General features: G+C 44.1%; 1 protein-coding gene across 24 annotated transcripts in view; it reads left to right on the plus strand.

Moving 5' to 3' along the window:
* The window catches only part of MSI2 (musashi RNA binding protein 2), a 396,739-nt gene that overhangs the window by 301,258 nt on the left and 81,099 nt on the right, over positions 1-14,382 (plus strand). For all 24 annotated transcript variants that reach the window (XM_035139771.3, XM_088657826.1, XM_088657830.1 and 21 more), the window contains exon 9: positions 11,360-11,474. In XM_035139771.3, coding sequence (XP_034995662.1) covers positions 11,360-11,474 — 115 coding nt within the window. The remainder of the gene's footprint in view (positions 1-11,359; positions 11,475-14,382) is intronic.

Raw genomic sequence — 14,382 nt, forward strand, 5'->3', positions numbered from 1 at the left:
AAGCTGGTCCCAAGCCATTAAGAGCTTTATATACTAATAGTAATGCTTTGAATTCTTGCCTAGTAGTGAAGGAGAAGACCATAATGCCCAGGCAGGTTCATGTGGGAAGCAAAATACACCTTAGTCTCAAGTCACTGCAGCCTAAAGTTCTTTATAACACCCATATTAGAGCAGCCAGTGTTGCCCTCACAAGGATCACCTGTAATGTTTGTCTGTGTGAAAGACCACCATGCAGCGGACAAGGCAAAGCCAATAATTGTGCCCATAAGGGGCCTTAGCAGCTCCAAGTGATGGAATTCTGTTTCAGAATCTTCCTTGTTTTTTAGCTCTACTGTATTGATATGGATACTGGTCCTTGTAGAGCCAGGAAATGGGTTTGAGTTGCTGGGATGTGAGGGGTAGAAGATGACAGTGTGAGAGATGTCAGCTTCTGTGTGGTCTGGCAGAAAATGGCATGAGAATCTACCTGTAGCCAGAGACACTTAAACGGATCTGTTCCTTTGGGGTGAATGTCACAGCTGTTTCAGACTTCCCAGCAAATGTGCATCCGAATGACTCAGCGATGGGGATTGATGTCTTAGGGCAGGAAAAAGAGTCACCATCTGTGGCCTGGCTGTTTCTTTCTGCCCCACAGTTGCTTTGCCTCCCCCCCCCCCCCAGCTCAGCCTCCACTTGTATCAATGGGTAGAGATTTAATCTGCATAAACTGAAATGAGTTAGCACATACATGCAGTAGTGGCCCCCTGCTCTGTGGGATGCAGAATTCCTAGGAGTCAGTGGAAATGTTTTCTCCTCTTGAAAATTCACAGTGAAAATTAGGCCAAGGAGTCTGGTAGAGACCCAGTCGTTGTCACTAGCCTTTCCTGATTACCTCCTTTTCTCCAGGGCAGGGGCTAAGAAAAAAAAAGCCCATTCTAACCAAAAAGCTCACCTAGCACCAATTTCCTTCCCACTCCCTGCCTTCAGCAAGGTTTGCCCTGTGCAAGTGAGGAGGAGGAGGTGGATCAGGGATTGCCAATTTGGTACCTCCATTAAGCCCATAAGCTTATTGTTGCTCCCCCGCTGCTGCTATTCTGCCTCTGAACCAGAAGGTTCCATACACTGTAGTCATTATGACTATTAGCCCTCAACACATATATCCCATCCTCCATTAATTTGCCTAATCTTTATTTAGAGGCTCCTCATTTGTGGGATGCTTTCCCCATACCCTCCAATTGTCACTATTTTGCTGGTACAATCACTATCACACTTCAGTAATCATGGATTCTGCCTTTATAACGGAAAGTCCCAGATTAAGAGATCTCTATTCTTTTGTATTTCTATGGTGCCTCACTGCCCTGCCCCTCAATAGCACCACAGGGAATTAACTCCAAATTAAGATGGTGCTGTGGGTTAAACCACAGAGCCTAGGGCCTGCCGATCAGAAGGTCGGCGGTTCGAATCCCCACAACAGGGTGAGCTCACATTGCTTGGTCCCAGCTCCTGCCAACCTAGCAGTTTGAAAGCATGTCAAAGTGCAAGTAGATAAATACGTACCACTACAGCGGTACCTTTTCCAGCCACCCTGTCCCAGTTTCCTTCGCCCGAATGCCTGGCACCAGCATCACCCTCTTCTAGATGCTTGGGCTGAGACATTTCTGTAATACCTGGGCTTTCGGACTTTATTTTAGATTACACTGCAATATGATTTATGGCTTGTTTGTAGTGTTCATCTTTTAGTGGCGTGGGGTAGGTCTCATGTTTTTTATACTTGTTGTTGAATGAACGCCTTTAGAAAATTTTGTTCTGTGTTCCTGAAAGCACTGCACTGACTGCCAGTGAGCTATCAGGCCCAATGTAAGGTGCTAGCATTAGCATACAAAGCCCAAAACGGCTTGGGACCCTGAAAGAGTGCATCCCCCAATATCAACGAGTTCAGGCCTTGTATAAATATTTAAATAAATATGTAAAATAAATAAGCTCTCACTGACGCTAAATGTTCTACGCATTGGGGTGTCCTGCTGTGTGAGTGTAACCTCCATGAAAATGTTGTGCATCCAGAGTCCGTCCCTTTCCCTCCCACCTGTGGAAAACTCATCTCAGTATCTGCCTTCCCGGAGGTCACGATGTGTGATCCAGGCATGGGGTTGACTCATCCCTTCAGGAAGAATGCTTGCAAATGGATTGCTCAGCCAGTAGAGGAGTTCTCAACCCAGCATGTGGGAAGAGAAGCTGGCACAGCTGGCCAGAGGCAGCAGCCAGACAATTGTCTTATCGCTGACTGGAGAATGCTTAGCAGCCGTGGCAATGAAAAAAATCCATCCTCAAAGGACACTTTCCTTTTTAGACTTCTAAGTTGAGGCTCATCATTCTGAAATCTCTCTCAGTGTCTCCACAATATTATTGTTCCCTGAAGTGGTGGTGGGGAGGGAGGGAAAGAGTTGAATTCCACTACTGTGTTGGTGGACCTATTTCTAGCTCCACTTTTCACTGAGGAGCTAATTTTAGAGTTTCTGCGCCACTTTTGTCACCATTTATAAAGCTAGAATGTCAAATGGCGTATTAAACAGGCAGCATGAAAGTACCAAGCAAATGCTAGCGAAGCGCTGAACGTGAAACCCACTATTGGTGTGGGAGTGAAAAGATTCTTGCCAGGCATCAAAGAAAACACAACAGGCACCCTAAAAATAACTTACCTACGAAATGGAGGTGTTTCAAAAATAGAAACAGCGTGCGATACTTTGTGTGCGTAGTGAAGGGGGAGACTTTTCCTGCAGGATAATTCAGGGCAGCGGTAAAATGCAGCAGATGAATACACAGGGGAGCCTGCAAAACCATGGAGTGTAGCCTTCTAACTGGTTTATTCTCAGGTCGGCCTTCGCTTCTCTGCGTCCCTTTCCACCAACATCACCTGCTCTGTTGTTGTGGTGCTTAAAAAGTTCCCCCACTAAAGAAGCCAGCCGCCAGGAGGTGGTGCAAATTACCTAAGAACTGCAGAAGAATCCTGCAGGATCAGGGCGAAGGTTCAGCTTGTCCCACACCTTGTTTTCCACATCAGCCATCGAAATGCACATGAAGGCAATAGCTCTCTTTAACTCCCCACAGGATAGTCTGTTTCTAAACCTGGAGAGGCTGTTTTAGCTCTCATTGTTAGTCAAGCTTGCTAGGTCTACCAGCCACTCAAGAAGAGGGCACACGGGAAATCCAGCCTTCTTCGTCTCCCCTCTGTACCCATCACAACCAAGACACACACACACACACATTTGTCCATGTGCAACTTTCCTTCAGAACATGCACTGACTTAATCGAGTCAGTGTTTGGGGAGAGTTGGGGGGGGCAGGAGAATTCATTAGCCGGCTCACAAATTTAAGATGCACTTAATGAGGAAGGGAAGCGGAAGCAGCAGCATACGGCATCATAGCTGCCAAGTTATCCCTTTTTTAAAGGGATTTTCCCTTATGCTGAATAGGCTTCCTCGCGAGAAAAGGGAAAACTTGGCAGCTATGTACGGCATGTTTCAGATGCTCTTATTTCCAATGTTTGTGCTCTTAGAAAGTTACATGTACACATTGACACTTGCAAGAATCTGTGAGTAGACGCAGTGGTGAGAGGGAGGGAGGCAACTTTCCTCTCCCAACCTTTCTCTCTGCATTTCTACTTTTTCTTCTTCTGCAAGCTGCCTATCCAGGAACGCCGTGGAACAACTGGAAGCTGCGTTATACTGAGGCACACCATTGCTGTGTCTAGCCGCTTGTGGCTCTCTAGGGCAGGCATCCCCAAACTGCGGCCCTCCAGATGTTTTGGCCTACAACTCCCATGATCCCTAGCTAACAGGACCAGTGGTCGGGGAAGATGGGAATTGTAGTCCAAAACATCTGGAGGGCCGAAGTTTGGGGATGCCTGCTCTAGGGTTTCTGAAAGTAGCCTGTCCTCCTATCTGGAGATGCTGGGCATTGAACTAGAGACTTGCATGCAAAACATGTGCTCTACTTGTGGACCCCTCCCCAAATAAATCTATACTGGCATTGGTGGATACTATGAGGGAGCTGCCATCACTGCAGTCCATTTGACCCAGTCCATGGCCACATTTTCTGAGATGTGCTCTGTGTATCTTTAGTTGAGTTTGCTTAGTGCTTTCAACTGATACTGCCAAACATGAGGAATCATTTTGGCTGTGTATAGAAATGAAGCCTCTGTGAGGGTGTGTGTGTGTGTCCGCCCCCCTGCCCCCGGTGTAGTTAGCAGGGGATGGTAACCAATGAAGAATGCAGCTGTTTGGAGGTGTCCTATTAGGAGAAACACAGTCCGCTTCCCACGAGAGTTTTATCTTTCTTAATCTTCACATTATAGACTAATCCCCTCCCTTGTTTTTAATGAAAGCAGTATGGTTAAATAACATGAGCTGTATGAAATGATAATGGGGCAATAAATACGAAAAAAGCACTAGAACACCAGGCACAATGCTCATAACGTTTGGCTGCAACAGTCATTTATCCGACTGAAGTCAGTGTGTTGGGTGCCTAATGGGAAAGCAGGATATCAGCTGTGGGTTGCAATCCTAAACAAGACATGCCTACCTGAACCCACTGGGATGTACTCAAGAGTAAACATGCTTAGGATTGCGCTGCACTTCTCCAAGACGGTGACTCACCAGGAGAGTTCAAGGTGGCCACAGATATAAAACTGGGCTCACTTCCACAAGTGCTGAAACTTGTATTCATTATTATTATTATTATTATTACTACTACTACTACTACTATTATTATTAATTTTCAAAAGCTTTATTGAACAAATAGCAAACAAGAAAAGCAACAGGGCATTAAGCTGTAAATAAAATTAGTTAGACCCTTCAGGAAATTGGGGGGGGGGGAAGCTGCTGTCTGAAACTTGGATTCTTGAGAAACTCCACTGTCGAATTTTAAAAGCCATTAATAGAACAAGTTTCTAGTGCCCAGCTCTAGAGAGATGTTTCAAAATGTGTGTCAGAAAGCAAATGGGACCTATGCCAGAGAAATGAGTTTCATCCGGCAAGGTATATGTAGATGTGCTTTGTGAGGGTAGCTGATCTTTCAGTGACTGCTACTTCCTACTGCCTGCACCACTGCCAACCCTATTTCTTCTTTTCTCATCTATTTCTTTAACAAGGAAAAAAATGGATTCCTGAACAAACCTAGTTATTGCAAGTTATGCCGAATAATGCAAAAGCATGTAATTCTGCATACTTTTCATTGGAATATATGAATTTCATCGTGGCAGAATGTTTGGTTACAGGATGTAACTGGCTTGCTTCTATTACTTTTCCTGATGCTCCCTGGTATAGGAATGAGTCCCTCTGCATTTGTTAGCAGATATAGAATAGTATGCATTTTTTTAAAAGAATGATTACTTACTGCTCTGGGTTGGTTCCCAGTACCGCAGAGGAAAATGTAGCTCTATAAACCATGATTCTATGTATTTTTGCTATGAGTTGTAGAGTGATTAAAACTTGGGGGGGGGAATGCACGTAAGAAGAAAATTACTAAAAAGCATACTTTCTTTGTTATGTGTTGCAGCCCCATATCCTTTTGGAAGATACATTCTCAATTTTTCACCCAGGAGGGAATGTCTCTTCTAAGACAGCACTTGCAACCTTCAATTTAAGTACTTCTATCAAAATAAAATAAAAAAAATTAAAGATCTACTGCTTTTTAGTCTGTCAAAAGTTTCTAATCATCATTTTATATATATATATAAAATCTACTGCTAAACTATTCCTTCTCAAATAAATGTGTTTGGGCTGCCTCCAAACAATGCTCAAGGGCACGAGAGTTCCAAATCTAAGATTTGAAGCGGCAAAGATACTGCTTTAGCTGGGTTATGGAGGAGGCGGTAGTCTTTACCAGATGAGCTTTACAAGGCACAACTAGCACCTCAAATTTCACCCAGAAACTTGGGAGGGGGGGGGCTGAACTTGGAGGAGAGCCATAGATACAGTCATGGGCAGTTTGTAACACAGAGAAAAATAAATTTTACCATATCTGTCTGCTGAGAGTTGAGCATCCTGAGGATGCTTCTGTTGAAAGGTGAGATATAAATCGAAAAATAACTATATAGAGTTCTTTTTTGCAACTCTGGCTTAAAAAGTAGGTTTCCTTTTGTTTCAACTCAGTTGTTTGGTTGCAGAAGCTAATTATTTAGCTTATTGTTTTAACAGTACTAATACAAGCTTCAGTGTCACTTTTAATGGTCCGTGCAAGCTGGCTTGGTTCTTTTTACATTGGTATCTTGGTTTAAGAAAAGCCTTCGGAAAACTGGAAGTAGTGTTCCAGTTAGCAAACTTTACCTCAGTCTAAGAATGGAATCCGAACAGTGGAAGGGCACCGGCGGTGGGAGGCCTCATTAGGGAAAGCGCTCCTCGGTTTAAGAACAGCTTAAGTTTAAGAACAGACTTCCGGAACGGATTAAGTTCGTAAACTCAGATACCACTGTATCTGAGTGACTTGAAATAGACATGGCTAGGAGATGTAAATGATGACCCCATGACATGCAAGCAGTGGGCAGGTGCAAAAGTAATACAGCTCAGGTGTTAATGGATACACCTCTGCTGATCACTCAAGGATAATTTGCTTTGAAGAGAACTTTAGCTGACTAGGGCTTAGTATTATCAGTTTAAAACAATAAACAGAAAGTGTGTTTTGCAAAAGTTTAGCTTCTGGTTTCCAGAGATGATGTCGCTAGCCTTGAATTGGTCGGGCCAGCTGCTGACATAGGGCATCCTTGAGCAGCTACCCTGGTGCCTACCCTTGGCTAAAATTCTGGGCCTTGCTGAAGAAAATATTGTGGGTCACCATGTTTTTGTGGCATCTGCCATTTTGGTCTCCTCCACAAACATTGCCCTAGAGCAGGCATCCCCAAACTTCGGCCCTCCATATGTTTTGGGCTACAATTCCCATCATCCCTGACCACTGGTCCTGTTAGCTAGGGATCATGGGAGTTGTAGGCCAAAACACCTGGGGGGCCGCAGTTTGGGGATGCCTGCCCTAGAGCATCGTGATAGAAACAAAAATAGCTTATGTCCAAAGGAACCTTTGCCATGCATTATGTTTCTTTTATAAGGGAAAAGTCTGGTGCTCTCTCATACAAGGAGACACGCACACAGATGACAATGAAGGGGTTCCACCCACCAAAAAGGAATGCTGTTTGCTAAGGCCCTGCTCAGACCTGGAGAAGAGCCTGGTATGTTTAGTATAAATCATACCTATTTATCTGAAGTACTTGTAAAAGTTGTCTTGGCTTTTCTTCAAGTAGCTCAGGGCAACACAAATGGTTCCCACTGTTTCCCACCCCCTCTTTAAATTATCATGGTGACATTACGAGATTGTGTAGACTGAGAGAGGGAGAGAGAGAGATTCCTGTCTGAGTACAGACTTGAGCCCAGTCAGTATCTGACCACTTTGTCCTCTGCACCCCAACAAAGATGTGCATGTTTTTCTGCCATTAGTTAGCCTGCACATGCTGGTGCCATATTCACAGACGACAGGCCTCTCTTGGGTAGCTGAGTGGACCCGCTGTCACCTGAGGCATTTACTAGGCCACCAAACACCTACTGCTACTTGCAGGAACCAACATTGTGGGGCCAGGTGCTGGGTGGTTGCTGTTTGTTTGTTTGTTTGAATATTTCTAAAGCACCTAAAATGTTCTAAGCACTGGAATGAGGAGGGAAGAGGAAAGCAAGCATTGGAACAGCTACACCTTCATTAGCTGACAAAAGGAGCCATGTTGGTCTCCCTCTTGCCATCTGTTGTGAAGGAATCACCTCTGTTTGGGGAAGGGGTGGAAGTCAGTGGCAGAGCATCTGCTTTGTATACAAAAGGTCCCATGTTCAATCCCTGTCATCTCCAGGAAGGGCTGAGATAGACCGCTGCCTGAAACCCTGGAGAACCGGTGCCTGTCAGTGTAGGCAGTACTGAGCTAGCTGGACCAGTGGTCTGGTTGAGTATAAAGTAGGTTTCTGTACTCTTTCTTATATTCCGTTGTATTCTTCCTGAGAGGCAGGGGATGTAGCCTCCCAGCACCCCAGGTTCTCCTGACAGGGTGTGCCTCTCTAGCTTCTGCAGCTCCTTTAACTCCATGGGCCATTGTGGCTTCCCCCTTCCGACTCCCTTATTTCCCATCCCAATTGACTCTCTTCCCATCCAGCAGAGTAAGCTCACCTTGTTCACATTACCTTTGCAGGGCATGTCCATTGGTGGAGCTTAGAGGTGTTTCTTTCCTGACATACCAAGGGTTGTGGCAGAGCAGTTTGCACGAAACCAGTATTTTGACAGTTTGCTGGCAGAATGGAAGCTTTGTTGCTCGGTGAAATGTTGCAAGCTGAATAAATAAGATATGCCGTGAGGTTTTGCAGCAAGGCGGTGGGTTAGGGGGGGAGAGAGGGGGGGGAAGAGAGAGAAAGGGTGGGTGGTTTTGTTTAAAATACTCCCATTTACAGTCAGTTAACCTTTACGTTACCTAAATGAAAATTGTACAAACCTGAAATTTTCGCTGATCGGGTTGCCTAGGAACATGTGGTTGGTTACCATAAGACAATGGATGCACTGTTACTGATAGGGCTATTAGAAATAGAGCCAGTTAGCAGCATTATCCTACATTGCCAGTTCTGTCTCGTGTAATTACCTGTTTTGCACCTCCAAAGTACCGCCCACCTTTCCTTCCTCGCTCTGATGGCAAAATTCGTGTGCAAACAGTGCCAAAAGAAGAAACAATCTCTGCGGGATAAGAGATCCTTTGAGATATTCGGCAAATTTGGATGTGTTTGCACAGTGGTGAGTTCAGGTGCTGTGTTATGAGGACTACATGGCCAAAATGGCGCTACTGAGAAACCAGAGGGAGTTATCAGGCTGCCTGCAGGGACCCCAAGACTTGGAGAAGTACAAAAATATTTAGGGGAGTATGCTAAGGGGCAATCCCCACTCTCCAAAAACAGCTCAATGAGGAATGGTAAGGCCCACTAGCCACAGAATGCTGATGGTATGTGGCGGGGTGGGGTGGGCCAGGCAGAGGGCCTTCTCGGTAGTGGCGCCCGCCCTGTGGAATACCCTCTTGACCTAGAAGACATCTGAAAGCAGCCCTGTTTAGGGAAGTTTTAAATGTTTGATCTTTTATTGTGTCTTTAGTATTCTGTTTGGAGCTGCCCAGAGTGACTGGGGAATTATTATTATTATTATTATTATTATTATTATTATTATTATTATTATTATTCATCCCACCCCCACTGGCCAACTTTGACGGGGGCAGGGCCACTTCCTGCCAATCATCTGGTGTCATGGTGACATCAGATGACTGATAAGCGAGCTGTGGGTTGGGGGGGGGGTCCTGCTTTGCAGAAATTGTGCTTGTGAAACAGCACCAGCTTACGAGCAGAGGTTTCAATCCTGCTGGCTGTGGGGAACGTCTTGGCGAAGCAGCACCCAGCAAGAACAGAAGCACCCCTGGCTTATCAGCTGACTTCATCCACTGATGTCAGCTGATGGACAGGCAAGTGGTGGTGTCCACCCCTGCTGTGACCTCTTGTTGCCGCTCTCACTTGTTCTCTTCAAAACCAAACCCAGGATGGGACTATGCAAATGAAGTGGTGCAACCATGCAGGTTAAGACTGGTTTAGTGCTATCTGTTTCTTGAGAATGTTGCAGGGGGCAGATTTTGCCCCAGCTCAAAGTTGTCCCTGACAAGGCCACCTCTGCTTTCTCCAATATGATTCAGTGACTGCATTTCACTTGAACCCCAGTAGCTTTCAGTTCATATATTAGGAAATGGATGGGGAAGGCAGGGGTACATATGCTGAGGATATTGACAATAAACTTTGCAGGGCTACATAGAAGGAACTACGTATTTTGGCAAGTTTATTATCAGGAGTCAAACTAGATAATATGTGAATTTCATGGTTGCATTTTATATCTTCTTTTGTTTGTTAAATATCAGCCATTGCTAAATATCAGACCATTGTTAAATATCAGACCATTGCTGGAGAAGGCAATGGTCAGAATTGAGACTGCTAAAATCCCTTATAAACTGCTTAATGCTGCAGTCCTGATCCTGATCCTCTCCCCCCCCCCCCAATCATGCCTTCTGTTTAACAAACCAGAGACCTGAAATGCAATCACGCATAACATACCGCATACTGCCTAATTTGGTCCTAAGTGGCGGTCTAAATGAAAAGTCAGGTGAGAATCAGACATACCTTTTCCACTCTGTCTCTTTCACATGTGGTGGCAAGCCTGAGATTAGGTGCTCTAAATTTTCTAGTTTGCACCCAGTTGCCAGAACACTTCCTTGCTCCTGGTCTGTTCCCTAGCTCACATCAAAACACCTTTTCCCTCCAAGCATCCCACCTGGTTTGGGCAGCTAGAAATAGTTCTTAGTTTGACCTTGTGCCCTGCCATTTTCTTTTGGCCATAGTTGGTCTTATGCACTCTTCAAAGGTTATTTCAACGTGATGAAAATTGTATTAAGCTTCCAAAGGTACCAGGAGTAACCCTTTATTGGTACATTGTACAGAATCCCAACCCCAGCACAAATAGGAATTTTCTTCCCGCACAAACCCAAACTGTTAGCAATATTTGCTTGTAGAAAGCAAATACTGAATTGCTTTGCAATAAGGTTGTGTTGGCAACTAGCCTTTGATTTCTCCAGAACAATGAAGTGTTTTGAAAGGAAGAGCTAATCAATCAAAACAACAGTAGGAGAGACAGTAGGAAGTTACTGCTGTCAGGAATTTGTGTGTGGAGATAAGGTAACCTTGTTGGTGGTCCACTGTGTATTGTTTTGTATGTCTACACGAACGCTCATGCTTATAAATGTTTAAGAGGTGAATTACTCATCCAGCAAATAACTAACCAATGTAGTCCTGGGTGGTAGAGTTGCAGTACTTGTTATTGGTGTCACAGGTATTCTCAACAGGTGTCTGTTGCAGTCATTCTCTGTATGGCAATTGCATTAGAAATGATAAACATAATAACATCATTTGGAGTGAAAATAAGCCCGGTTCTTGTACAACAAAACAGCAATAGCTGCATGTTTATTTCACAAGTAATCACTTAGAAACACACTAAAAGTTAATACAGCTTAACTTATGGGTTGCAGCTTTTAGCTGTGTGACCTATCCACACATTATCTCTGCCTTAGCTGGGTTTGTACTGTCTGCTTTCTGAAGTCACATTACACATATTTACTCTTTGAAAATCACTTTACACCGCTGGCCTATTTTTAAAGTTCACATTTTACAGAAGAGCAATGCTAAAAATAACCCCCCCTTCCCCCACAACTTAACCAGATCAGTTCAGCATTTGACATTTTACATGAATTCATTTGCATCTCATTTGTACATGTTTCTGCTTAATAGGTGGAATGTAAGAAAGCACAACCTAAAGAAGTGATGTTTCCGCCAGGGACGAGAGGAAGGGCTCGTGGATTACCATATACCATGGATGCTTTTATGCTAGGGATGGGAATGTTGGGTAAGTGTGCAATAGATGACCCATCGGCAAGAATGTGTCTGTGTTTTCTGTACGTATTACAAAGCTCAGAGCTGCCTAAACTGTTGTGTGAAATAGACGAGCAGTCAGCAAGAGTCTATATCTGTGTATTTGGTACCTGTTCCAAGATTTGGAGGTTCAAAAATTGCGTGACTTGTGCAAGATACAGCGGTGTGGACGATGGGGGCTCAATCCTTTCTGTGGTAAAAGGCGATCGCATGCACATGCACACTCTGGAATACCCAAATTTGCATTTAAATGGATGTTTCCAGTGGGCCCTTCCACACGCATTCACAAAAGCAGAATTAACTGTTCTCTTCCCCTCCACCCCCAAAGAATCGAGTCACGCATTCTTAAAGGTATCTTTGACAGTTCAGCACAGATAATTAAAAATCTTCATGGCTTTAAATGGCACAGAAGATGGAGAAAGCCCAGCGAGAAACATAATAGCGTGGTTGTAGCAATAATTAGAAGTTCCAAGGAGAGAGGACGGTATTTGAGCCCAGACCATTGTGTCCAGAAAGTACTAATTAAATGGGATAAATGGTATTTAATGCTGAAATTCTATTTGCGTGGCAGGTCATCTTAGTTATAATTGGCTCTCATTTGTTTCTCCTTAGCTGTTCTTCCTGTATTACCTGACAACTGCTTGATTGTAAATATATATTAAAAACTGGGGGGAGATCGGTCTACCCCAGCAGAGATGCTGATTATCCACCACTACCTCCCATCCCTTAAATGTTCAATTGATTCTCCTCACCTCTTTTTCCTTAATATCATTGAGGTAGTCCTTGGCCACTTCTGCTCTTCTGTCTGAGCCCTGAGTATTCTAGCTAATCTTGGGCTTCTCCTCCAACCACTGGGAAAGTCCTGGGCCTTGAGCACCTTATTCAAAAAATAACTAGATTAATATGAATCAATTTGAATAAAAGCATATTAGTTTGGATGTAGGCATTTCAGTTTTTCTTTGTGTTTTTGTGAGAGCGGAGAAAGGAGAAACTGGAAAAAAGAAGGGAAGACAAAATGGTGCAGTTCTCAAGTCCCTCTGTTCCCATGTATAACCTCACAAACTGTTGCAGGGACCGATCATATGAAAGGCTTTGCAGTGCAGGGTGTGCTACCTCCAGTGCCCTCCAGGTGTTGTTGCACTCCACCATCCCTGATCATTGGCTATGTTCTGCTGGAGATGATGAGAGCTGTAGTCTAGCAAGACCTGCAGAGCATAATATCGGTAACTATGTGCCCACCAGATGTTGTCGGACTACAACTCCCATCATCCCTGACAACTGGCCATCCTGACTAGGGCTGACAGGAGGTGGAGTCCATCATGTGGGAGGCCCACAGGTTGCCCATCCCTGCTTCTGGAAATAAATAAAAGGAAAGCCTGGTAGGTGTATACAGTGAGAAAGCAACAACACTATAAATATCTCCCACATAAATACTAAAATAATATAAATGATTTACTTTAGTTCTAAGTTAGCATGGTTCAATGGTCAAAATCGCACCATTGTTTAGGGGAAATGTGATATGATCACTTGATTTAAATTACCCATTTTCTTGCTCATCTAAATCATTGATTACTATTATTTTATTGCTGATTTAAATCGCCTTAAACCAATCCACACTCCAAAGATCTGGAAAGAGTATTCAAAGCCAAGCTTACCACTGTTAATCAGAAGAAAGGTTTAACTCTGAGGCATATTTATGACTCAGTAATATTTGGGTTAACTCTTGGATTATTTTAGATATTAAAATAGAGCTGCTTGTGGAAGCTGCAGGCTGGCACCTCAGTTGAAAATTTGTGGCATGTATGGGTTTTGGCAGATCATCTCTTGCCGCACAGGTGCCTGTTAGTGCATGTAGAGTGCATGGATTCATTAAGAGATCCAAATAGGTTCTGTTCCACTGGTTTTTGCAGGGTGACTCCTAATGTGATCTTATTAGATTTTAAATCACCCTGACTTGCTCTGAATGAATGATTGATTCATGATGAAGGCCAGATGCTTAACTATCTGCTCCAGTTCTTCTCTGGCCCCCTCCACCCCTTCCCCAGCTCTTGGTTATTGAGGTGGCATCATTACGAAGCCGCCAAGTTGCAGCAGATAAGTCTGTCTTGTCCATTATGTGCATGTATCCCTAGTTGCCTCCAACAAGTCAGCTTCAAGGTCGACGGCTGTCAGCGGATTCTCAGCATGCAATCAAAATTTTCCATTCCTTACTCGTCAGTTGCACAGCAGTGAAATCCCACCCATGAACAGAAGAAGGGTGTAATTAACTCATCAAGCAAAATTAGCACAGGGAGACTGTGATGTGGCCTGATATTTAGCCAAAGACCTTTAGTCGCACAATTGCATTGCTGATTCTTGGAGAATGAAACCACGTCTTTTTATTTTATTTTTTATACCCTTGAAAGCATTGTCTCCAGGTTGGCAGCCGGCCTTCCTCCAAAGCTGGTGAGGACTGGAGTCCATACAGCTTGGCCAACCTGAGCTTGGATTAAAAAGCAGAATCAGTTCCCAGGATTGCTTTTCAATAGGTGACACATTCTGACTGAATGCTTTTTCTAGTCAGCTACTTTAGGAGTCATTCCAGAAGCTAGAGTGTAGATACAAAACATTTAGTCAGAAGATGCCTGTAGAAGAGAACATTTATATCAAAAGAATGGGCCTGGTACTCAGCAGCTCTGCTGGTGACCCACATGAGCTGTGGAGAGTTTTCATACAGGATATAAAGTCAAGGCTGCCTGAGATTATGCTCATTTGGGAGCTTCCCCCAACTGGGTCTTGGTAGACTAGCCCTGGAGTTTTGTAGCAGTGTTCAGTGCATAGGCGCCATGTCTAGGGGGCCCTGTGTGCCAGGGAACCCACAAAACATGTTAGTGCTTAGCACC

This window comes from Zootoca vivipara, chromosome 14, assembly GCF_965207765.1.
Source record: "Zootoca vivipara chromosome 14, rZooViv2.hap1.1, whole genome shotgun sequence".
NCBI classification, from domain to species: Eukaryota; Metazoa; Chordata; class Lepidosauria; order Squamata; family Lacertidae; genus Zootoca; species Zootoca vivipara.